This window comes from Falco biarmicus, chromosome 1 (assembly GCF_023638135.1).
Source record: "Falco biarmicus isolate bFalBia1 chromosome 1, bFalBia1.pri, whole genome shotgun sequence".
NCBI classification, from domain to species: Eukaryota; Metazoa; Chordata; class Aves; order Falconiformes; family Falconidae; genus Falco; species Falco biarmicus.
The window spans coordinates 100,215,219-100,241,404 of NC_079288.1; the positions used below are offsets into that span (position 1 = coordinate 100,215,219).

The following is a 26,186-nucleotide window of genomic DNA, read 5'->3' on the forward strand; positions in this document are numbered from 1 at the left end:
TCCATCATTAGTATTTTCCTAATACCAAATAATTAGGGTGATGGATAAAACGAAGCTTCTCAACTAAAATGCATAATTAATAAATTAATAAAATTGCATTAATAAATTAAATTAATAAAATTGCATTGTCATGAAAAAAAGGCTGGATAACATAGCTCCACAAACTGGAAATGGAGATGCTTCTTTCTGTGGTGTATGATGTGTCTTCTTTCATCCAACAGTAATGATACTTCACACGGCAACATCTGCAACTGAAGAAAACAGCATCAGAAAAAAAGAGGTTAATCAGGTCTTTCCTGATTTATCTTAAATGTCATTCTCTTGACTTTCACAGTAATGAATTTCCCTCTTTATTTCAAAAGAAAACAACATTGTAGCTAAGAGGCAGACAAAACGGACTATATACATCCGATTGGGGTGAAAGACCTAAGCATGATACCTGCCAGCAGAATCACGGTTTAGGCACCCACCACATGAGACTATGGTACAGGAACCTGAGTGAGACGCCCCAGACCTCATTCACCTTCAGGGAAGGTGGGCAATGTAAGTGGTCAGAGCCAACAGCTGCCCTAGAGAACATGAACCACATCCACCTGGCTGGAACGCTTCGGTAAGAGTGTCCCTCAAGTGTCCCAAACTGGCTTTCTGCAGAGCGTCTCCATCTACACAGAGTTCAGCCTGGAACTGCCTTTCAGAGGTAGGTGGTGATTGATCTCTTTCCTTCAAATAACAGAGCAGGCTTCCCTCTCTCTGTCCCTCCCAGCGGCTAGAAGAGGCAAGAAGAGTTCTGTATGATGTCTGCCTCCGCTCCAGAATCTCTTGCTCTGTGTCAGCTCCAGGGCATCTCCCCATGAACTACTCCACCTGCAGCAGAGCGTTCAGAAGTGAATCTGGGGTATTAACAAGGTCTAACTGAAGCTGACCCAAAATAAGCTGAAATATCCTAATGGGAAAAAATAAAAATAGACCAATACAAACCACCAGCTAGATGGGAGGAATTTACAAACCTGCGCCCAACTACATTTCCCGTGCTACACTCATATACAGTAGGACAAATTTGGAAATAATGAACTATGAGCAGCTTTTTCCACATTCCCAAGTGAAAAATACTCCTCAGTAATTGTCAATGGGACTTTCGAAATTTGGACTGCAGCTCCCAGAGTAGCATGTGGTGAGGAACCTTGAAATATGAAAATGCCCAGATCCCAATCAAGCTCATCTTAGTTGTTAGGGAACTACACGGTGCTGGCTTGAGGGCAGGGAGCACAGGGTTTCTGTACTTCTTACTCTCACGCTGAGTGAACAAGCAAATGTAGCCTGTCATCTGTACCCAATGCACCCACCCACTCTGGTAGTTGATGTAGCTGCAGGTCCAGTAATAACACCTGTCTCCCTTTTCCTTTATATCATAAGGACTGGGATAAGAAGTGTTCCTTGACCGGGAAATCATACTGGAGGCAACAGCTGCTGAAGCGAGCTAGAAAATGACAAGTGTAGGCAGGATACAATGCATCAAAAATTGATGCCAGCTAATGGAACAGTGGTTTAAACAGCCTGCACGGTGCCTGTTACAGTCCAGTTCCGCGAGCAAGCAGAGTGCTTCCCTTCAAAAAAACCTCTTAAGTGTCTGTTTTGCGGAGAAACACACCCTGGCATGCATTGTGTGCAGAGCCCAGTAATTGTGCCAACTACCCTGGAATGTGCTCAGCAATCCGATTCTATGAGCTCTTTCGTCCTGAGAGGAGTTTAAATTTTAATGCATGATTTAAGCCTTGAATCTGTTATGGAAGCAGGAACAGAGGAGGAATTATCTTTCATATTTAAAAAATAAATATGTGATTGAGTGACTGCATACAGTCCTGAAAGCAATTTAAAGCTGCATATGGGTATAAATCTTTTTCATAGTTACCTACAGGAATTTGTGAAAGCATAAAAAACGATGTCTTACAAAAATGGCTACCTGGCAAACCCAGTATGTCACTACCAGCAGGAACTCCTGCTGTCAGCGGCACCGCACCCAATCTCATGGTGACTTTCCCCACAATAATATCACTTCTGAGCACTGAAATGATGCTTTTTGGAAAAAGTGTCAAAAGGCTAAGTGGAAAGATCACAGCAATTTAAAATAATCTTTAGAAATACATTAATGATTTATAAGAACAGCTTAAGCGTAATCTTTCTCTCGCTCCTGAGTACATTTGGTATGTGCCTTCGCTAGAACATTTTGAACTATGAGTTTCACTGTTTTCCCTATGTAATTTGTATCTTCTGTTGTTTGTGTAGGTGTCTTACTTAAAGACAGACGAGAGGGATTCTTCTAAATATGAAAACGTAGAGGCATGAAGCCGGGTTAATTAACATTGCTAACATACAGCTGTGGGCTGGCTTCAGGGCGTGGGCTGGCTGATGTGGACAAGGTGCAGCTGTGGCTGGTTCTGTGGAGTGGTTAAATAGCTCATAGGGGTATGGAAGAGGAGCAGCCAATGGAGAGAGATCTGGAAGAAGCAGAGAGGAGTAGTACCTGCCTTGGGGGCAGAAGAGATGAGGAGAAGGATGCAGTAGGGGTAAGAACCAGAGGGACTGGCCTGAAGAGTATGAAGAAACGGCATGGATGGTAGATGAACTGTTGAAATCTTGTGGGGAATTGGTGGCTGTGCTGGGGCAAGGCGTGCTGGCTGCTTGTTGAAGTTAACCTGGTATGGGATGGTAAAAAGTCTTGTTGCAGCCAGCTAGTTTTGAGAGTGCTGTGATGTGAAAACATTTCTGTAAAGCCACAATCACATAAGGAAAAGTGGGAAAAGAATATTTTTAGGCTATTTCTGTTTGTGCTACTAAGTTCTGCGATGATGGCATGTAAAGAGCTCTTCAGCAAGGCAGCAGGGGCCTGAGCCAAAGCCCTGGGTGGACTTGCGTTGAATTTTCCTGGTATTGGATTGGAATTTGCACAACTACATTTCTAAATTGCTAGGGGAGGGTATCCTTAGAAATGGACAGCAGTGGTGATACTACTGATGTAGCTGGATAAGAACCAGCCTCTCGTACACTCAGTTACTTAATGATCTCTTGTACCAACGTGGGAGGTTTTGTGTCCACATGCTTTTAGATTGTAAGAGAAGAAAGGGACCCATCAACTTCTCTTTTACAATTTCTGTGGAAGAGGTTTTCACCTTTTTTAGACATACACACACTTCCCCTGTGCGTCATCCCTGTCATCTACCTTACATTCCAGTTTTATAATCCATTTCACTGGATGATAAGGCTGTGCCTCAAGTTCTATATTCACTGGGAGACTAACTTGTCTTATCTAACCATACAGCTACACTCTTGCTCAGAAAGAAATAGAGATATGTGAAGCACCTTGTACATTCAAGGATCTCAAAGCTCTTTACAAAGAGATGGAAGTGCTGATGGCAAAAGGCAGTGTACTAAAAATTGTTGGCAATTGCTGATGTGGAACTCTCATTAGCTTTTGTGCAGCCTTTGACGTGTCCACCAGTTTTATTAAGAGAATTAATGGGAGGCAGGACACTAAGATTGTTTCATCTTGTCCTTGGGGCATTGACTGTCAAAGAGATTGATGCAGTAAGAGAAGGGCTCGGGGTAATAGTGAGTAGATTGTGTGAATTTGATCTAACAACAGCTCAGAGCATGATACTGGACCCTTTCTACCAACAAAACAAGTCCACAACAGTTAGCTTTAAGACACTGTGTTTTCCTTCTTTTTTTTCCTCATAAATTGGCAGCTCTTCATCAGGAACTGTCAGATCTGTATCTGTCTCTGATTTCCCCAAGTAAGAGAGAACACTGTTCTATTCCTAGTCGTTCGTGAGATCCATTACTGCCCCTTTTGATTCGGAGAATACAAGGCCACTTCCCCTTGAGCAGGCAGAGCACCCGAGTACTGCAGGAGAGGGGTCACCGTTACTTTTCATGCCGTACACACGTGACACTTATTCTGCCCTGATCATTGTAGGACTGAAGTACTCTTCTGGTGTGGAAGAAGCCAGCCAGTCTGTCCAGACTCCATGTGGCCCCACTGCTGGGGAAAGAGGGACTGCCATAAGGGCAGGACAGATACAGAGAGAAGTCACACCTTGGGACAGGATTTCTTAAGCCTCCAAGGGTAAGCTTAGCCAAAACCTTCCCTATGAAACAACAATTTCAGGGCTAACCATCAGTAAAATCATCTTGCTGTATACTCCACCACCTTCAGAGAGGATGTTCGTCATATATCAGGGTGTTTTAATGGGCATGGCAAATTGACTTTTGCTCACTTTTATTTCTTACTTCATTTATTCTCTGCCCCCACTGTTTTAGGGAGCAGCCATTGAATCAAGTGCGTTCAAAAACGTTAGCCCTCTTACAGCTTCACATGCTGCATTTTTTTAAGTAAAGGGAGCTAGTTGCCTCACTTCAATATATAAATTATTTATTCTTCTGATCTGCTCTCCCAGATTTCTTGCCATCAGTCCAGCTTCTTGTTTCTGTCTTTTCATCTGTCACAGGAGAGGGTATTCACTCCTGGAACTTTAAAAAAAAAATAAAATAAAAAAAGCAGATATACATCCCACTGCATTTCAGAACTGCTAAAAATAATAGTTGATATGAGTAGTGCTTTTAAAGTTAAAAGTACCAGTTTATGCAAGTAGTGCTTTGTAAGTTAAAAGCACTACACAATCTCTGTTTCAGCTGAGGATAAACAGTTCTTACCACAGTGCAAATTAGTAACAAGGCACTATTGGCAGAGACAGAAAAGTTGGGTCTCCAGAGCCTTATTCTAGCATGCTGTCCTCCGAACAGCATTGCCTCCAAACCCAAGTATTTGCCCTAAATAGTGTTCATGCTTCCTATCCAAATAAACAGCACCCTTGACATTTAAGGTAATTACTATCACCTTTTGACTGCACTAAGGAAATCCACCTACACTTGCCATATATAAAGAGGGGACTGTCTTAAAGCACTTGAGAGACTTGGCTCATTCATTTTTTCCAGGACAGTTACTAATATGGCAGTTTAATGGAAGATGGCAGAAACGGAGGAGGATTCTTAACTTCAGCAGTCAAATTAATAATAATAGTTACTGTGAAAATACACAGACATTAAGTGACCTATGCTGAAAAGATTTTCCTTTGGCAAAGTTACAAGTGCAAAAGTTAGTGCATTTTTTATCAGCTGAATTAGCTGTCAGTGTGATAGTAACCAATGAACTGGAAGTAAGGAAGCATGTGCATGCGTGTCTCTGCACACACACAAATGCACACAGAGGATATAAGTATATTGATAAACATGATACACATAATGTTTATCAATATACTTACATTTCATGATCAACTATTGTCTTAATATTAAAGACATTAAAAAGACATTTGTAGAAAGAAACGTCTTTTTTTTGACAATTTTCAAATGAAAAATTCAGCAGAAAGTAGCAATACGTCATTGATATCTCTCTACCTATTAGTAAGATAAATACTTCCCTGTTGCAGGCTAGAGCAACAAGCAAATAACATGCTTTACACTTTGCTCTCCCGTCCGATCTGGACTTTTTAACCACAGGAATTTACTAAGTTAAAACAATGTTGTTGGGCCTTTCAGCTTTCAATTGTTGGGTTAAGGGCCGTTGCTGAGACCATCAGCAGGTTCTCCAGCTCAGGAGCAATAATGATGGTGATAAAAGCGATCCAGGCTTGCCCACAGCAGCCACTATACCTACCACACCTACTGCATAGCTAGCCTGCCTACACAGAAATCAAACACATGCTCTGTACTGTGGTTAACGCTCTTTCTGACTGCACCTTCCGCTAGCTGGAAGTGAGGAAAAGCATAACTCAAAAGCGGTTTGCCCGTCCCAGTCTTGCCCGTTTGATCCAGGGCAGACACTGAGGTAAATCTTACCAACTGGGCTGAAGCTACATTTGAAGCAGAGAAGGGCAGATGTTAGCACTATTCCCAGCGGAGCTCTCTTAGGTTTCTAGCTCAGGCTAGAACCCTTCCTTGCTTGAGGCTCTTGTATTGGTGGTCTGAAATCCTTGTGCTTCAGGGGAGCAGCTGGTAGGGTAATACAAAGATGATGCTCTTTGATCAAGAAGCTCCTGGTACATACTTCTTGCCTCCACCCCACCTCCTCAAGAAAAAACAGGTTTTATCAAGTTGATGTAGTCTGCAATTGTCTGTTCTTGAACTTAATCATCTTGGTGTTTCTCAGTACTCGGCTGTTCATGTGCAGCACTTCTAAAGCAGCCAGCTCCTCCCTGCTGAGCAAACTAGTCTTTAGTAGCATTCTAGACGCCCCATAGAGACAACGCTAGCACCATGAGACAGGCAGCCCGCAGCCTCCTTCTGCAGCCTGAGTAACCCAAAGGACTTGTAGCTGGGCAGCTTTCCTGTAACTGCAGCATTGCCACCGAGCCACCCACAAACAGCAATGAATTGAATCTGACCTTATCAGATGAAGGGGGAAGTGTTTCTTTGCAGGAAACGAAGCAAAACTAAAGCAGAAAGGGCTTTCATTGTTTTGACAGAGTATTTAGCTTTGAGACAGTATTCCTTTCAGAAACGTTATCCAAAACTGCAAAAAAACGCAAGATCAAGATCTAAGTTCCTGCCTCTCCAGCCACTCATTGAATAATCTTTCCACACAACGTCAGGTAAGATCACAATTCCATGTATTTGTCATTAATCCCATGTATGACATCCAGTTTTCCCCTCGCTGCCGGCAGTCCTGACAGGAAGACTGTGCTATGACCTGGGAAGCAAGCCTGCTCCTACAGCACAGCGCTGCAGCAAGGCACTGGGGTTTCTCAAGATACCTAATCTTTTTCTTTAAGTCACCGACAGAGAGATTAAGGAAAGGGATAACTTCATCCCAAAGTGTCCTGGATCTCATATATGGCCTTACAGAGCAAAGATCTGCAGAGTTGTTCCATCTCTTCTTTCTGTCCTTCAATGTGTAACACAACATAACGAAAGCGAAAGGAGTGCTAGCAGGTCAATTCTAATGGTTACTCCCACCTCTAGGAACACAGGTGTTAAATTTGCACGGGAATGGGCCATGAATGTTGTTTCCTGCCTCTAAAAGATAAGTTTTGGTGAACCCAATGTCCCAGAAGGACAAAGCATGCTATCATTCAGACATACTACTGTATAAATGAAGGCACTGAATACTAGCGAGCCCTCCCTTAGCGACACATCTTACTACAATGTTAGTCTTATTTTTAACCCAAGAGTAAATGTTCTCTCGTGAAGCAATTAAAGTAGGCAGGTACGCGGCAGACAGGGATATAGGAAGATAAAGGTTTACCTGAGAGATATTCAACAGGTATCAGAAAAAGAAACAGTCTGGTACTAAAGTGGCCGGGAGGAGTCCATGGAGAGGAGAAGCAGCTGCCCTGTGGAAAGGCTGGTGGGGCCCTGGGAAAGGGCCTACTCGCTCAGCAGAGGCTCGTGATGTCCACATGGCAAACAGCTGAACTCGGATGATCTTACCAGGAACTGCTCTCATCTGTGTCACCAACTTCCCAAGCCATGCTACCTTTCCCTGCCTCCTGATGCCCTCATTTTAGAATAGCTGTAATGACAACTTTTCATCTTTGGAAGTCCTTGTAAGATCTATAGATAAGATTCACTTGGAAAAGTGGTCAGTATTTTTAATTACTGTGATAAACTGCCATGTAACCCGGCTAGTCCCTCTCAAAAGCCAAACAATAATCTAACTCAATTATTAATTTATTAAGGAAGTACCTCATCTTTGGTCAGCAATGCTGTTCAAAATTTCTTCTTTAGCTCCACTCTCAACACACAACTTAGTTGTTTATGGTTCCACACGAAGCACAAAAATCAAACTGCTCTTCAGTACATAAATTTTTTTAACACATTAAAATAGCATGATATGATATTGAGTTTCCAATAAAACTCCATCCAATTTAAAGAGATGTAAAGAAGGACCTTCTTAAGCTTTTAACCTAAAAATTTCACCATAAATAGTACTATCTGTGCAAGCAGCCATAACCTTGTCTATGCAATTGATAGATTAGTCAGTATTACTTATTTAAGTAGCATCTGTTCTGTTTCTAGGCTCTACAAGTCTTGCCAGGAAGAGGTATAGCTTACAGCACATTTCTTTTCAGACTTGTTTCCTTAGATCCGGACTTCCTGAAACAATTGCTGAGGAAAGTTAGAAGTGGAAGACTTAGTTTTAGTTCCAAGCTGAAATCAACTTCTTGTCATTCCTTCTGACTGGAGTAATAACGACAGAGCAATCAATTTCTGTTGTTTGGAGAATTTGATCAGCAAACTATTTCAAACGTGATTTTCCTCAGAGATCATTCGCACGTTGCTTTTCTCCTCTGCCCATGTCAGAAACAAATGTCAGCATAATGCTAAAGTCTGAGACACAATATTCTACACCATAAAAATGGTGTCAGAATTTGCACTGGGACCTTCAGGGCCACACAGGCTTTAAAAGGCTAACACATATGTTTATAGATGACCCTTGGTAGCAGATGGAAAATCGATTTTGTTTCCCTGCTACCTAGCTCTCACAAAAACACAATTTCCAGTTTGTCATCTCATATATTTGACTAGAAGAAGTAGTAATTTATTTTGAGCAGATATTGCATACTATTATTTCTAAAAATATGAGGCAAAAGAGAACAATGAGTTGTAAGATACTTACCTTCTATGGTTGATGCACCCACGTGACAATGCTCTTGTTCAGGAATTATGGGCAGTTTCTCTGTGGTCTGTGCAGTAAGTGGAATCTGCTGTTTGCTGGTTTTCACTATTGAAAGTTAAAATAATTTTTATCCATATTATTAAACAGCAAACGTATCTGCAGAATGTTAAACATTGAACCTGCAAGTCTGAAAACAATTGAGATCTGTCTGAACAGGAGGCATAGGTGGACAGCTAGTTTTTCAGTGGGATTTCAGTGCCTAGAGATGTAGGTACATGTCAGGAACTCCTGAAAGTACTAACCATATCTTGTATTTAATTCCTCTTGAGACTTGTGGGACTACAACATGCTGATCCTAAGTCTCCTTGGGAAGAAGCTTGAAGGTAGGCAACTAAATTGCTCTTGGAAATTTCACTAGTGGTGAAAATATAAAAGCATGCAAATTTGGGATTGCACCAGAGTCTCACCAAATGCAAAAGCCTACAGCTGGCCAGGTAAGCAGAAACAAATGAAATTCAGAGTATGAACTTTTTGATTCATTTTCACATAAGGGCAGCCCAGACTGCCACTCAGGACCACATGATGTGGCCTCAGCAAACGTCATACACACAGGGAGGGCTACTGGGTGTCATCCAGTTGTTACCAATGACAGCATGCACCTCAGAAGCAGGGAAGGGTGTGGTGATGCCTTTAGCACACTGGCAACACAGATGCTGATGGGCTGTCTTGCTGGGATACAGATAAAGAAATGCAGAAATAGCACGCTCAGGCAAATGAACACAGAGTTGTTGACCTAATGCTTTTCAAAGAACTACTGTAGAACACAGATATTTCAACTCCAGGTCCATCCTGTCCCTGACCATCCATAACTTCTGTAAGCCTACAAATGGGTTTCTACTGAGTTCATAACAAGAAGATGAACTGTGCTGCTTGTATTGAGCTGTATCATTTGGGCTTCTCTCTTCACAAATGCAACTAAAAGAGTAGAGTTGGATCTTGGTAACTAAGCAACTGAATATGAAAAGCAAAGTTAAAATGAAACGGTGGTAGTTTTAAGAATAGCAATGGATCTTGTTTCACCCTCAGGATGAACCTGGAAAGAACAGGAATGTAGACTGACATTCCCCCTGGAGCCCGTGTGTAACACTGTTCTGCATGCGTGCAAACTGAGCAGAGAAAAGGCCTCTTGTGCATCAATGCTCTATGGAAAGCATACAGGGGCTACAAAAAGCTCCCTATAATTACCTGCATCCTATAGGTTTTATCCTCCCATCTGAAAAATAAAAAAGCCCCAAAGTGGCAATAAGGCTTCGTTTTTTTCTCTGAAAATGTTGCATCTCAAACATGTAGGTCTGTGTCAAATATTAAAAACTATGACAAGCTTTGCTTTCCCCAGCATTATTCATCGAAGTTGCAGAGGAAAAGACAGCTATTCAGCTGTGTCAGGAATTGAGAAGGATCAGAATCAAATAGGTGATGCTTCACTTGGCCCAGATTAATCAAACTTCTTCTTTCTTGGCTTTGCATCTATTTGCTGCTGTAGAAGATGTCTCATGCTTTTCCCCTTTGCTAAAAAGAAAATGTATTGCAGAATACAAGGAGGAGTGAGTCTGAATTCACTGGGATGCCAGCCCTGACACTACAGAGCCAGCGTTTGATTCTATTTCCAACCTGTCAACTAACTTGAAGCTGTAGCAATACATCAGAGAAATGGCAGAATTTCACCTATTTCCTCTAATCCTGTAGGAGAGGAACTATTATTTTAATTGGATAGCACAGAAAACAATACAGGAATTCAAATAACTGAGAGGAAATTTGTCTTCTTGTTTCTTATGTGCAAATTACAGTTGTCAAGCCCGCTTATATCAAATGCCACAAATGTCACAAAGCCTAAACAGTCCAGAAAACAACTGCAGGCCAAACTCGCTGAGTCCTGGTTGTCCCCATGATCCTGCAATGTCCTTCTTTCAGGATGAGTTATAAAATTACCATCCATCAGAACTGACTTTGCTGTGAGCCAGACAAGTGTATCCTGTGTTTGTATCCTAAAATGTAATGAACCAAACTGTGACTGTGAGCCAATGGAATATCACCGAAAATGAGAGAATTGTACTGTCTGAGCAATGTAGAACACGGCATTGTTTGAACTAAGGTTGCCCTCACAGGCTGTCGAGTAATAACATGATTATATTAACAATACGATTCCCTGTCTGCACAGTCCCGTTCTAGCATAGGAACGAGAGCAGGCCTTTCTTTCCAATAGATCTCATGCTACTTTCAAAATAGAATAAAAATAAACAAGGAATGTAATTCTTATGCTAGGAAAAGAAGGTCTAAATGGGAATTTATAGCGGTAGACTTCTAGTAATATAAATTCACACTTAAGTATAACCCATATAACTATACAAACAAAACTTCCCATATGAAAAGACCCTGCTAGACAGATTCAGTCTAGGTATTAAACACCCTGATTTATGCAATCTGTTTCCTGTACAACTTTTTTTTTTTTAATAATGTAACATACAGTTCACACACACTGGCCTGCTCCCAACAGGTAATTCTGTGCCGTGTCCCCAGGCTTATTTTTTTTTAGGATACAGCTATTATGAGAATAGCTATACTTAACCAGTTACTAGCAGTGGAAAAGGTACTAAAGTGGTTTAGGGGAAGCAGGCTATGGAAAAACTGTAACAGCAGAGTAAGTGTAACTGCCTTCCCTTCCTCTGAAACTGAAGCTGATTTAAGCAGTAAGCTGCACGTGACAGTTGAGCAGTTTCTGTCAGGGTTCTTTGAAAACACTGTGCTGAATACTGTCTAGTCCTTCTAATTGCTATTATTAGTTTATTAAATTGTTCCCAAACCTCTTCTACTGAGTCTTAAATCTGAGAAAGCTCCATAAAGAAATTCTTGCAATAAAAGTCTCTTACATGGGACTCTCCCTAAGATTCTCTGTCATGAACACAAAGCGAGGAACTGACTTTTCTTCTATGGATTGTTTTCCATGTGCTACTACTATCAAGTCCTCTTTGATACAAAAGTGCTTTATGTCTGGAAGCACAGATCAGCCACTTAATACTTACTTTTTGCACTGAAGAAAAAGCACCCTGTACTCTTTCCCTTCTCTTGTGGCTGCATTTAAGGGCAACTGGGTTTTGTAGGTTTTGTCAATTCATACCATTCAAGGGTCTGTTTTACATAAACACAAAGGCAGGACCAGATCCAAAGTCTGGAAGATGTGCTCTGTCAGCCCATGCTCCTGTGCAATCTTTTTTTGGCTTAACAGCACAATGTTTAGTCGACATTTACGACCGGAATGCTTTAAAGCTCCCCTATCATCACTATATGTGCTTAATCCTTTATAGTACCATGAATTTGGAAGGCTGTAACTTTAATCTTACTCTAGAGAACACGCTATACATTTTTCCTTCTTTCCTCTGGCCACCAGACATAATGGTAATGATTCATGGACACAGAGCCACTGACAGTTGCACAAAACTACCATCCATGGCTGTAAATTACCTTTTTGTAGGACCACAGTGATAGTAAGATAGTCATTTCCTTAGCCTACCTAGGAAATTATTCTCATTCTCAGAGTATAGGTTTCCTTCTTTTTCTTCCCTTATCCTTTCTGAACTTTGAATAACCTTCTAGTAGTACCTATACATCTTTTAATCTATATGATAATACCGTCACATCCTCCCAGATACATAGTTATTTAGCCTCATTATGATGTTTCTAGGGTGGTTGTATTGTCTTCAGTGGATCTTAATGTTTTCTTTCAAGATTCCAAGCTATGCACTAATGACAGTGAAAAAATTATCAAGGGCTGTCAAGGAACTCATCTATAGCTATTTATAGCCATTATCACAGTAGTCAATTTTAAGCTTAGCAACTGTGGGAAGAATAAACTCTTTTCATATGATCCTGATTCCACTTTAAATTTTATTGGTATAAATTGGGAAAATGACTGGATTGATTGGAATTATCATGTGTAAAATCAAGGAATTTCATATTAAAATAAAACCCATTATAGCAGTTCATACAACTAAGCAGCTTTCCGAGTTAAATGGACAGATTGAAGTGGCAGGATAGATTGAAGTAGCAGGCACATAGAAGTAAGAATGACAGACCAGTAAAAGATTCCTATTCTCTAGTTAACTAGATCTGACTTTCCATAAAACTCCATCATTAAAAATGCCTTTGGATATACAACACTAAGAACGCATTGTGAAGCACGGTGATAAAATAGGTATGGTATTAGTAAAGCTACTCAAGACAAAAGATGTCAGAAAGATAATTCCTTTCCTGCAGGATGAAAATAATGAGCTCATAAATATATCTTAGAGGTAGCCAGTGCTTTAAAAGCAAGGATCATAAATTGTACTCACAGGAGAGTTCAGACAGACAAGGAGCTATTCACTCTTTTCTAGGTAAAATTGAAATGCCATGAGTTACTGAGTTGTAGAGAAAAATTATCAAGTCTCTTCTTACTCTTGAAGAACTAACAAGACAAACAGCCAAGTACCCAAGCCTAGATAAATTTTAAACCATTTTTTGATTTGCTGGCTTTGTATTTATTCTTGTTTTGGAGGCAGGTTGGTTTGCCATTCTATATGTTCATGTTAATCTTTTTAAAGATAGAGCTTCCTTCGTGAAGCCAGAATCCATGGAACTTATTAAAGCATATGCCTCTTCCAGCAGCACTAGTAACACTCAGAGGTACAGCTGCTAATTTCCCCTCACACAGGGATTTATTACCAAATCATGATTTCTGGAACCAAAACTTTGCGCTTAGCCATGCCATTTAATTTATCTGTGCTAAACATCCTACACTCTCAGAAGACCACATTCTAATTCCTATCTGAAACTAGAAAATTGTACTTTGTGGGAATTTTCCCCTAGAAACAGGCTACAAAGTGTCAGCAGAGCCATTCTCTTGAGTCCTGCTACAGCCAGTCATTCCATCCTTTGGTAGCACATTTTATGGGGAATCACAAACGCACAGAGCATACATACACGTGCGTACATGTCTGTATACTTCCCATACACACACAAAGCATTCAGCTGCCAAACCTCAAATGTGGCACACAACATGACCAAAAATTAAGAGGACGTAAAAAACCACCAACACTTTTGGAAGAAGCATTCCCACATGACATACGTAAGTCTTAATAGTTTTATTGTCAGAATTATTTCTTTATGATATAAAAATGTTGCCATAACATAAGCCAAATCAAATTTGCATAGGATCAAGGTAACTCTGAAACAGACCTGAAGCATCCCTTGACAGGAAAGACTTAAAAGGTCTTTCTTGACTTTTTCATGCCTCGAGGGTTTGTTAGGTATTTGTTTCACTTTTATATTACTTACCAGGAAAAGGATGAATTTTAGTAGTAGATATGGTTCTTCCTGCATATCCGAAACTCTTTCTTCTTAGAATAGTAGAAACTGCTGCTGCTACTCTGTGTTTACAATCTGTTTTAAACAAAATGTGTTTTATCCTTAGCTATAGAATTACATTACAGCATCGATTAGAAGGAAACCCTTATTCTTAAACTGTTGAACAATTTCCATGAAAAAGCAGGAAGTTTTTGAAATAAGGTGATGAGGAAAGCCGAGGGCCAGATGTTTTATATTTTTCTGAATTAAATTTTCTGGAAATTCCATTCAGGTTTGCCCCTTTCAAATTATTCCCTCCCTTTTCTACACTGCGTATCTTGAACAAATTTTGGAAGGTTATCAAAAAAGTACATGTCCCAGTACAGGTTCAGACTCACACTGCTGCCAGTGGAATAGCAAGGATGGAGTGTATTGGCATCCTAGGAAGCTGACAGATTCTTTGCAAGTGTGGGATGTTCATCTTTGGAAACACAGTTGGAGAGCAAGCTCTACACCACTTGGAAAGACCCAGCTGGGTTGAACACCTCTGACTGTTCCTCAGCACCCAGCTCATAAACTCCTCAGTCTCTCCACCCTTCTGCTGCTCTTTTAATACTGTGGTCTTGCTGGGGTTATCGCAGGTGACTGGGTAGCTGTTCTAGTTAGCCCTGTTCTACAGTGACAGCAGTTCAGGGCTCAGCCAGCTTCTGATGACAGCCTCGCTCCAATTCTACATAACAGAACTTATTTTTATCTTTTTATTTTCAGAACACTAGAAAACTTCAGCTGTAGGAAATTAATTAAATTAGTATTATTTAGGTCATGATTTTCTTATGAATAGCTAGTGGAATTGTAATGCGCTGAAGCCCTAAGCATGCACTGTAACAGTTAACATCAAAGGAAGCTCTGGAAGCAGTCATAAGATAAAAGTGGAAGGGAAAAGGCAAAAGGACTAATTTCTAATTTAGCTCCTTTGTCATGGATTGGTTGTAAGCGCTATGAAGTTTATCTGGATATTTTGTTTTATGCACTCATGGAAAGTAATTAATGTTTCAGAGACTGTCAGAGTCTGCCTAGCTGAATGTCTTGCAAGGTCTCAAGAGGAAATGAATAATTCTGTATTTCTTACCAGCTTTCAGTGGTGCTCAGAAATTAAGAGAAAAACTACTAACTGAATTATGACTGGAAAAATTCTTAGCAGCTGTTTTAGGCACATAGTAATATTCTGCTGTGTTCTTTGGGCACCTCTGAAAAAAGCAGTATACAGACTTGCAATTAAAGGTGGTACCATAACATATACATGTAAGGAATGCAACCCTTAAATCTGATTTTTATGTGCTTGTCTTTTTATTGGTAACATACTGATGTTTATGATGTTACATGTTATAAACTTAACAGAAAATGTATTCTAGAAGCAACTCAGTAATTAGAAGCATCAAAAGGGCATTTTTCCTTGCTGCTTGTGTCCATGACAATTCTGAAAAACCTGCATTTAATAGAAAGCTGATGTTAAAGAATAAAGGCAGTAAATCATTAACCATCACTGCTAACAGTTCTGCATTAAAAATAGGATATTATGACTCAAAGCACAGAAAATCATACTCATGGCATTTATAGGTAGCTTTCAAATTACAAATAAAAGTCCTTTAACTTAGAGCATTTAATAGCCCACTTATAAAGCCCTAACTTACATTTTGTGGGATTTTTACATACATAAAATAGGTCTCAGAATTTCGTTCTGGCAATAAGTAAAAGAACATTTATTTTAACAAAGATAATCTGGTAAGGAGTTTCTTTAATCACTGGCAAGGGAGCACAGATTTGCCATTTTAAGCAACTATTTCGCTCATTCATTTAAAACTATACACATAAAACATTTACATTATGCAAAAAAATCAGAGAAGTATTTTGTGTGTGGGTACTCTTCTGCCTTCTGTTCAGTTATGATTAAAGCGTGACTCCTATTGCTCCTTCACTACAAAACTGCCTGTGGATACAGTAAGGACGATCAGGGGAATGGATATGGCTTATGATTTTTTTATTACCCCTGTGACCAAGGTCTCCATTTGGCAGCTCTGGACTACAAGGTGAATGGATATCTGCCTGGTAATAGCAACTAAATGCTGGTTATCTGGAGGCATGTTCTGTCCGCTCAGGGCTGACACCGGCAGAAAGTCTCAGGAAATTGCTCTGAAAAGCATCTAAGAGCTATTATCCCAGGTAACAGGTTAAGTTAAGAGTACCTTTCCATGCTGATGAAAGGGAGTGTGCTCCCTATACCAGCTGCCTCTGACTTGGGATTGAAAACAAGGACCAGCAGCTGACAAGTGGTCTATTCTCTGCATTGTTCCTGTGCAGAGGACTTCGTCTCGATTGCTCAAAAGTCTCAAGCTCAGAGTAATCTTTTATTTTCACCTTCTTCACTGTATCTCGCTAGAAGAAATACTGTAAATCTGATTTCAGCCTGTATCCCAAGTGAATTGCATAGGATGAGCCCGTCTTGGCTGGTGAAGGTATTCTGTAGAAACAATCATTCCAGTCTCTGAACTAAGGGCAGGTTCTTTCATAGCAAAGTTTTAATCACTTGGAATAGCCAATAGGGCTGATTCAGAAATCACAGCAGTATTCTTTTTGCTGAAATAACAGCAAAGAGAAGAAATATTATCTGGGCTTTATTCAGCTCTGGGGTTAAGAAGGCACAGGTTGGCTGACCTGTATGGGATTACACCACCGCCGAATTTAGGTAACAAGTTTTTAGGACAGATAGCTGAGTGTATATCTCTTCGTAGCTATCGTGTAATTTTTCTTGACCATGACCTAGATGAATCATCTTCAGGAAGGAGAGGGTATTTCAATCTGCTGACACTGGTCATTGGCATTTATGCTTAAGACCTTCAACAAGGTTCAACCGTAATTGCTTTTTATCTACTGGAATCAGTCTGAAACTAGAAGTTCATACCACTAAGGATCACAGGCCACCAAGCACCTGTTAAAACCCCCACATTTCATTAACTGTCAACAAGTTTGGATTTGCATCCACAATTCAGAGGTGAGAGGTGATAGTATCAATCACATGAGTATTTCAGTTCCTGTATAAGAAGCTTTTATCATGTTACAAATAAAATACTGGTGTCTGAGCTACATTAATAATCAACAGCTTTGTTATTGTAAATTAATAGATTTTTCATTGCATAGAAATTTAAATTCATGCAGATTAACTTTTTGTTACTTACAGTTTTGTTCATTTTCTTGGACTATTTTGTAGATGACAATTGAAATAGTAAACACAAAAACTATTGCAATCATAGTCAGCCAAATGATCTTCGCCATACACATTGGATCTGTCCATAAAATGGAGAAGAGATAAAATGAAGCAGGAAACCACTGACAGAGAAAAGCAGAACATTTGATCTTGGTAGGTTTTTGGACCATGCCTATCCCCCCAGATAAAAATTTTAAACAAAAGAGATTATGCCTTGTTCTTTCAGCCTTCTTTGTTGTTTGAAACAAAGTTTCCTATCTATAATTTATCTTTACTTTCACCTGTATCTATGTCTCCATGTCTGAAATAGTTCTACATAGCTAAGTGAATGAAAATTTTTCCTGTTTGTATAAACAAAGGAAGAAGTCCAGGAAGAAAATGTTTCAAAGATCAATGTTTATATTTAATGGATGGAGCACAGGAGGAATTGGTCCACTGTCCAACACTAGCCTGTACTGGCATTCTCAACCTCCTGGTCTATCTTCATATATGGTGGAAAGTAAGATTCTACATATAGAAATTTTCTTACCAAAATTTGAAGAAATGCCACCAACAGGACCCCTCTGGGAAGTTCTTTTAACTAAAGCTGCCTTGGGTGAGAATCAGGGAGGGACTGGGTGTAGGAGGTAGGCTGCTCTTTTGGACAACAGCTGCTGCAGAAATGCACCCACGTTCTGCAGGGAATTAGTTCAGTAACTAGTACAAGCCATGACTACATACTACAGAGAAAGGATGTGGGAAAGTTTCCTTCCTGATTATTTGAAAGACCTTTCAAACTTCTTTGGCAGCTGCATGTTAATGCATAGCTTAGCATTGTCAAATAACTATTTTAAAAAACAACTACGTTTCTATGGCTAATATAAAATCAAATTACAGACTATAGCCAAACCACTGTTTTCCTTTCCTTGGCTTAGAACGGTATAATTAGACCTACATCAACTCACTTCCCTTGTGCGTCTTCTCCACTGAGAAGTCACGAGGTAACTGCCAATAACCCCATGGCTCTGTGAGGTAAGCGCAGCTCATGTCTCCTAATTCAGAACTAAAATTTCTTTAGTACAGTCATTCAGGCTCCTTTCAGACAGAGTACTCTACCCCATCTTGCAGTGACTTGTAATGACTTGTATATCAACCTTGCTTAGTAAAGGCCCTGAGCACCTCGTCAGCTTTGCTTTGAGGTAAATAGAAAAAAGATGCGTTGTTAATTTGAGACAACTACTTCCCCAGTAAATCACCATTAGCAAAGGGTGGTTACCTCATAGTTTTGACACAAGTTGGCAGGGCAAGTTACAAACTATACTCCACTCATAGCTAGACCTACTTATTTTAAATAAAAACACCGTAACTGCCCTCTCTTCTCTAGGATTTTACCTAGACTTCTTTAACATAGGTTTAGCCAACTCCAAAACACTTCCCCACCCCCACCCCCCCCCGAAAAGGTACAGCATAAAATGCATTTGCCATACAAAACTAAATGAATTTAGTAATTCAGCAACTCCCAGATGGCAAACATTGCACATAGACAGGCTGGAAGCCCGGATCATAGTCAGGCAATCAGCCAAAACACTCCTGCAGCACAAAGACAAATTTAAAAAGCTGACAGGCTGTCCTCTGGGAAAACTAAGCCTAGTTCAGCTAAAGATTTCTCTTTTAAGTGTACTGTAGTAAGGCTGCATAGTAGGATATTGCAGTACAACATTAAGAAAAGTCAAACCTATCTCCTGGTTCTTCTGCCGCTGAAGTTAACGGGATTTTTTTAATTTGCCTCCAAGACAACAGGGTTATGCCATTATCAGGGAGGGGAGAAGAAAAAAGTAATCCCTGGTTTTGTCATGCATGCAATTTGTGAGTCTGTCACCACTAAGCAAAAAAATATACAGACACCTACTTTGCTGTGTTGCTTCCAGGGAAAAACAGCCACAGCTAAACCTGTTTCAAATCACTATAAAAACTGTCAGTTACCTACTAAAGATGGTCTTTTACTAATGGATGATCAAAATTGTAGTCTTTTCTTGTGACATACTTAAATACTTCCAAATTGTTGCTGAAAGCAAAGAACTACCTACTGGAGATTTTTTTGTAAGATTGATATTGTTGCTGGTTTGATTTCCATTCCGACTCTCCTTTGTAACTTACATTCTACATAGGACTTCAGCTGCAGTGAAATATTTATACAGTCATTTTGGTCTTCCATCATGGCCAGTAGACAGGAATGATTTAGGTGTTCTTCAGCTGCATTTCTTCCTCCAACTACAGAATTGTTGATGTGCATTTCCAGCAGGTAGTAAGTATTATGCTCTACTTCTTCTTTCTCAGAAACCGTAGTGAAATTAAAATATTTATAAGAATAAATAACATCTTCTCTTTTCACTTCAAGTAAGCCTTTTGCTTTTGGAAATAGAAATTACAACAAAACTGTTACATAATGTGCAGCAGACAGAGAAAACAAGTTCTCTGTCTCATTTGCAAAAACATACAGTAGGCTTTTACATTACTATGCTAAAATGTACAAAAGCATACTATGTAAAGTTATTCTGAACAGATCTGTAATGTATTGGTTATCTATACAAAATATATTTTCCCTGCAAGCTATAGCCCCTTTTCTGCTTTACTACCAGCTTCAGAGCTTTTCAGTTTTTCATTGTTTTGTTGTCTGTTGTCAAAGGTAACAAAAAAAATCAGGCTGTGAAAAAAATAAAAACTGAGAAAGTCATATGATAGAGATATGATCTAGTCTGTTACCAGTTGCAGAAGGTTCTTGTTTCACTTTAAAGCACACAAGCTGTGAGACTTGCACAACGTTAACAAAAAACATAGGTAGATGAGACATTGTCAAAATTGTTAAAGGTGTAACTGAGAACAGACTTTGTCCACATTTCTTTTTTGTTATTTTCCATACTTGTTAAGACAGCTATTTTATAATAAGAAAATCAGGCATTTGGAAAACAACTGCATTTCTTGTATTCAGGACTTGGCCTGTTGCCCCCGTTGCTGACAACGTTAGAAAACCAAAATTCAGAGGCATCTTCTTCCCCAAAACTTTCCAGATACTTTGCAAGTGTGTACAGCACAGAAGGAATATGCTGCTACCGCTCTGAAAAGATGTGAATGTTGCTGAACTCTTCTCTGTATTGCTCTGCCAGCTCTTATTCAGCACTGCATTCTATGAAACGTGCAAAGCCATTTCTGATACTACACTGTTCTGGGTATTGTAGACTACAAGCACAAAAATGGTTATTTCTTGTATAGCTGTCACCTGAATAGTTGCCATCTTTGAATTAGTTCTTTAGGTTGCTCACAACAATATATATATCTTCATATAGTATCAGCAACCTACATGTAGAGTTCCACAATGACGTTTAAAAGCAAATTCAGCATGAAAACTGATCAGAAATTACAACTCTTTAAAAAAATAGAATAAAATAATAAAAAACCCCCACTCTTTAAAAATAAATGAAATTTTAGAAAATTTAGCAAGATTAAAAGAATGAAGATGGGGATCTAAGAGCATTGATAAAAGCCAGATGGCAGAGGTCAAATTTGCAACAAAAATACTCCAGGTGGCTGCTGGATAAGGCATTCTTTTCTCACAGCACCCTCCTTCAAGGCCAATACAAAGCCCCCTGAAGATAATGACACACACACACCTGCCATGAATTTATACAAGATCTTCAAAGAAGAGAAGTCAGCATTTTGCTACTGATAGGTTTCACTGACATCCAGGCATGAATGCCACTGAGAATCTGGCATAAAACTTGCATTCTCTAGCCATTCAAAGGCAAGCTAAAAAAACCATTGTTCATAGATTTTGCAAAGACCATAGAGAACCAGCAGCATATTATCATTTCCTTTTAACTACCAAATAAAAACATGTATTTCATGTTGTAATTAACTACAAAATTATGTATTTCTCTTCCCCTACTTACTTTTTCTAGCTACTGACCCTGATCCTTGATGATCAACATTCGCATCTCTCTTGGATTCACAGTCGGTGTGTTTAGTATGGGACTGCTGTTCCCTCCTGGAGGACTGGCAAACACATGGAAGATCATGGAAACTGGAATGATTTACAATGGCCTTCAGTAAAACAGTCTGGTTTTCTCTTCTATGTTGCACTGCTCTTTTGCAAGAATTGTTAAAAGTACAAAGTGGAAAAGTGGTGTTATGTGATGAACAGGTATCCATGCATGACACAATTACAGTGTTAGCTGTAAAATTAAAAAAAAAAAAAGAAAGAAAAAAAGAGTACTGTATCAGCAAGACAGTCATATAGGACACACGGACAAATACATGCATGGAAGCATCATGTCACAGATCCTTTAACCACCTTACAATGAAACCTGCTTTATTTCTTGAGGGTTATGGCAGCACGTTGAATGCATCAAGCGAGAGGAAGCAAGCACAGTTGTCCCACAGCCTAGATGCTGAATTCTATTGCTGAACTGTTTGAAATCTCTTGCAATACTAGCTTGAATTTGTGGTGGCAGCTAGTCACATTCTAGTTTCAAAGCTGCTCCAGTCTGATGGTACTTGAAGATGAAAGCACTCACGTTTGGAGGGGAAACTTAGCCCTGGAACTGTGCCATTGTAACGCACTGGTGCAATTACTTTATAAAATAGCTATAATCAGAATGAAAACTTTTTTTCCAATGACATTGAAACCACACAGTGAAAACACACAGAAACATTGCTGAATCCTTCAACCACACCCTTCGCATCCTCTTACATTCAGTCTTAATTATGACCATTGGTTTTGCTATTCATAGCCAAATTTCAGTGTCGAATTACTGTATCTAGAGGACGTTAAATGCCATTCTGGCAAGTAGCAAAACCCGCATAAAATTAATTATTAATAAGTGTTATTTTAGCTGTCTTCCACATTAAAGTACGGCTTTATTGTATAAATTGTGCATTTCTACTTGAGTTAACCTTGAACTATTTTTTCAATATGAAAATAAATATTTAAGAATAAAAAACTTCTGGGACCCCAACATGAAATAGGTATTTATGAGTACAAATAACCACTTCCTGGAGTTGACGCAGCACTAACCTATAGTTCTGTAGCTGAACTTCCAATTCTAGTAGTACTCTTGCATCTTTATGAAGAGGAATTTTGCATCTAAGTCCCATTATGAGTAATCAGAGTAATATGTTCCTAAATCCTTATGTATATAGAGAAAAACATAGCCTTTAATTGCTCCAGTGCTCAGCTGCAATCTGACAGCTTCAATAGGCCACCTGTGCTCACACAGCACCAGGCTGACCTCAGAAATGGTTCAGTGAAGGGTTTCAGACAGGATACAGAAATAAAATCCCAAATCCAATGCCAAAGTCAATTACCTTTGCTTTATGAACCCTACATCAGAGAGTCATAAACTCCTTATAAAACATAATAAATTGAAATGTAAAATACACATCTTATGCAGGTAAGAAAATAATTCATTTTAATACAAAAAGGAAAAAGTCAGACAAAATTTGGGCTTGATCTTTCCCTGAGGCAAGACAAAACACTTCCCTTGAAATGCTTACTATCTGAGTCATGCAACCTGGAGTGGAGCAGGCTCCTGAGGTCAAATCCTTCGTGCTGAAGGAATCATTCAGTGCAGAGTTTCTCTGTGGAGATGAGCCAGGAGCAGGAAGTGAACGTTTGCTCTCATGGCAAGGTGTGTGTGCATCTGAGCAACCAGTCTAAAACCATTTCTACAGCTTTCAAGGTCAACTAATAGTAATTCTGCACCGTACCCCTTTCACCAAGAAATTTGTACGCAGACTAGGGAATCTGCTTAACTACAGGGCAGTCTACATCCAGCACTGTGAAGTCGGTTTTGGACTTCACACACCGCTAAACAGGCTCCAGAGCTGTCTGTGAGCCATGCTGTAGATAAGTAAAAGGCATGTTATCTGAGTGGAAAAAGTTTGAATGCTGTCCCCTTAGGAAGGGCACTTACCATCCTCTTGAAAGATCTCTACAGAGAAAACCGATCAAATTATGATCTAGCATCAGTAAACTTTATTTTCTTCCAACTCACAGGACTGTGGACTTTCTAGGGAGGGATACGTATTGCTGAACACTGTAAGCAGGGCTGCAAAAAGACTAGACTTTCCCAATGGATTACACGGCAGACAGAGAGCCTAACCCACAAGAGGCTTGCTCCTTACTGCAGGACTGGGAGGGACCCTCCCAAATGTAAACGTCACTAGAAATGTGGAAGGGTTTTGTGAAATCTGAATGCAGATGGCCTGAAGTGTTAAAAGAATCACTGAGATGAAACCATGCAAAGTACCTCTAGGAAACCGCTTTATATTCAAAGATCTGTAACCCACATGCTTAATGTTGGGAATTTCTGTGATTACGACATTCTTTTCTTAAGCCTCTAGTTACAGGGTTTTTCCATAGAAAATCCAATTCCATTAAAACAAAATTACTCACAGGGAAGATCTGAATTTGTAAAAAACTTGCTTCCCTCTAAGAAAATAATAAATGTTTCATTTTGGATTGGCTTGACTTTTTTTCATTTGATCTGTGGTATTCTGTTTTGAATCAATTCAGCAGTATATGAAGTTGCATTTTTTAATCACTTCCTTATGGAAATTACAGTTGTCACATAATATTGTACAGATACAAGGCCTACAGTACAAACTGGGGAACACACCACTGATAAGACTAAAGGAGATGGACTCTATCCAGTAGCTGGACCCAGAGAACAGGACTGGGATTGAGAGCAACAGGCTCCAAAATAACGTCCTCTTGCTCTAAAGTGACATCCTCTTGCTCTAAAGTGACAACCTCTTGCTCTAAAGCAATGTAGTTTAAAGGTTCAATGATGTTACGACCAAACAAGTGGGCTGCTTCAGAAATGTAAAGGAGACTTTTCACTTTTGGAATGCTGAACTGCATGGTTTTGATAAGTTTTTAAAGGCTTTTTAAAGGGTTTTTTTGCAAATTGATTTCCCCCTAAATTTCTGTTCAATGAGAAAATTCCATTTTTATTCCCTCTCTGGAATAGAAATAAATGCTGAAACTTCCCCTGGGATACAACATTCAAGTTTCACTTACCTCTATCTGTATACTTTGCTTGCCTGCCATCTCAGAGCTTATATTAAAAACCTGAAGTACCTACAATCTTAACATGATCTTAGAAAAGCCTGTGGAATTAGGTCTCTCCCACTCATTTAGACCCACTTGCAGAGGAAGGAAGATACGGTGACCTCCACATCTCAAAGATTTCCAACAACAACTCTGTGTGGTGAAGTCTGATGGGGTAACCACCAATTTGAAACATCTACAGCAAATCCTGTACATTTTTGGTTTGCCACAAAATCTGAAACAAAACTGGTTTCCGACAGAAAGTTTTCAATTAATCAGACACCCAAATTCCTTGAAATTTTCAAAATAAATAGTTGAACATATTTACTTTCTCATGTACTTCAGACATTGTCATAGTCTGTTATATAGTCATATAGTTTTTAGAACATCCAAAATATGACAATGATTGTAATTTTCCGAATATAATTCTGTACTGTATTCTACACTTCATAATCTTATTTTAGACACTTTGTGAATAAGGTCATACGCAGATATCAGAATCGCAGTGGTGATACTATTGCAGCATAAAGTGTCTCCAATAAGAGCATTCTAGAAAAGTTACCATGGAAAAATGCAATTAACAGTAAGGCCAATGTTTTCTTCTGGTAATAGTTGTGTCATTGTTTGCATAGTCTGTGCTAGAAAATACTTTGATTACTTCTGCATGGAGGTAAAATATTAATTATTCCAATACCTTAAACTGACTCATCAATATTATGATATTCAAAACTTATGACAGCTTATAAATTTTGTTTATAAACCATAAAAATCTATAAATTATGCTCTAGTTACTGTCATGCTTATTCTTTGTGGTTAATGAAAACAGAAATGTAAATATAAGTACCCTGATCTGGATATATTTTTATATTAAGTCTTTTTTCAGAAAATTATGCTTCATAACGAATTTATTTCATGATGCTTGGGAACACGCAGCATTTGTCAGAGGGATGCCTTTTATTATAATATTTATCTATTCAAAAGCTTACTTAGGAATGGAAGTGACGAAACTATTTTAATATTAATTTATTTATAGAGTTTAAAGAAAGCAGTGAATGCATTACTTACACAGACATATTTTGCATTTATCCTAAATCCAGTATCGACCTTTAGGGTCACCAAGATGCACTTGGAATTTATATTAAAAGAGCTGCTTCGCTCAATTATACCTACTGTGCTCTACTTTTTCTTATCTTATGTTACCACTGCGTATCTCTTCCACAGATAGCATCTCATACCAGACAGTAACTGTACAAAGTTTTATAAGCATTTAAGCATAGAAACCTGAAAAAAGTTAATTTATAAGACATGAATACATGCTGTAAAAGAACATAGTCACTTTAACTACTCTCTTCACAATGGAGACTGTAACAGTTGCGTGGAAATAGTCACCAAAAATTTTGCAGTGTATGTACATGCATGACAAACTCCTTTTGAATTACGACATACAGTTAATGCTGTTGGCTAAAAATCTAGCAAAAAAAAATATGTACATGCTTTGCAAAGTCCGTATGAATACAGCATCCTAACCATTGCTTTTAGGAAAGCAGATGGCAACTTTTCAGTTGCAATCAGACCAGAATAAATAAAAAGCTATCTTAAAAGCTGATTACCTACCTTCATGGATCTTGAAAAATTCAGGTAAACATAAAATAAACATGGTAATTATTCCTAGTACTAATTTGAAGACTTCTGATTTTCTTAAAAGCAAGCACATGTCACTGAAGCACTTCTATCTAGCGTAGTGGTGGTAACTTCCTTCCTGGTTTAGCTTTTAACATAGCTTTTGC

The 26,186-nt window shown here is 39.1% G+C and overlaps 1 protein-coding gene across 5 annotated transcripts; it reads right to left on the reverse strand.

The window, feature by feature from the left end:
- Positions 1 to 120: 120 nt before the first annotated feature.
- TMEM156 (transmembrane protein 156) lies at positions 121 to 26,148 on the reverse strand. Of its 5 annotated transcripts, XM_056352146.1 has the most exons (8): positions 26,014 to 26,126; positions 24,370 to 24,429; positions 21,239 to 21,520; positions 19,449 to 19,700; positions 17,284 to 17,391; positions 14,042 to 14,146; positions 8,672 to 8,776; positions 121 to 251 (listed from the first exon to the last, which is right to left on the reverse strand). In XM_056352146.1, exons 3-8 carry the CDS (start codon positions 21,495 to 21,497, stop codon positions 232 to 234), a joined length of 849 nt encoding a protein of 282 aa, XP_056208121.1. In that variant the 5' UTR covers positions 21,498 to 21,520; positions 24,370 to 24,429; positions 26,014 to 26,126; the 3' UTR covers positions 121 to 231. The 5 variants fall into 5 exon arrangements, with proteins under 5 accessions (XP_056208121.1, XP_056208104.1, XP_056208142.1 ...); XM_056352129.1 differs by lacking the exon at positions 24,370 to 24,429 and having other exon boundaries at positions 26,014 to 26,148; XM_056352167.1 differs by lacking the exon at positions 24,370 to 24,429 and having other exon boundaries at positions 21,256 to 21,369; positions 26,014 to 26,145.
- Between the last annotated feature and the right edge of the window lie 38 nt (positions 26,149 to 26,186).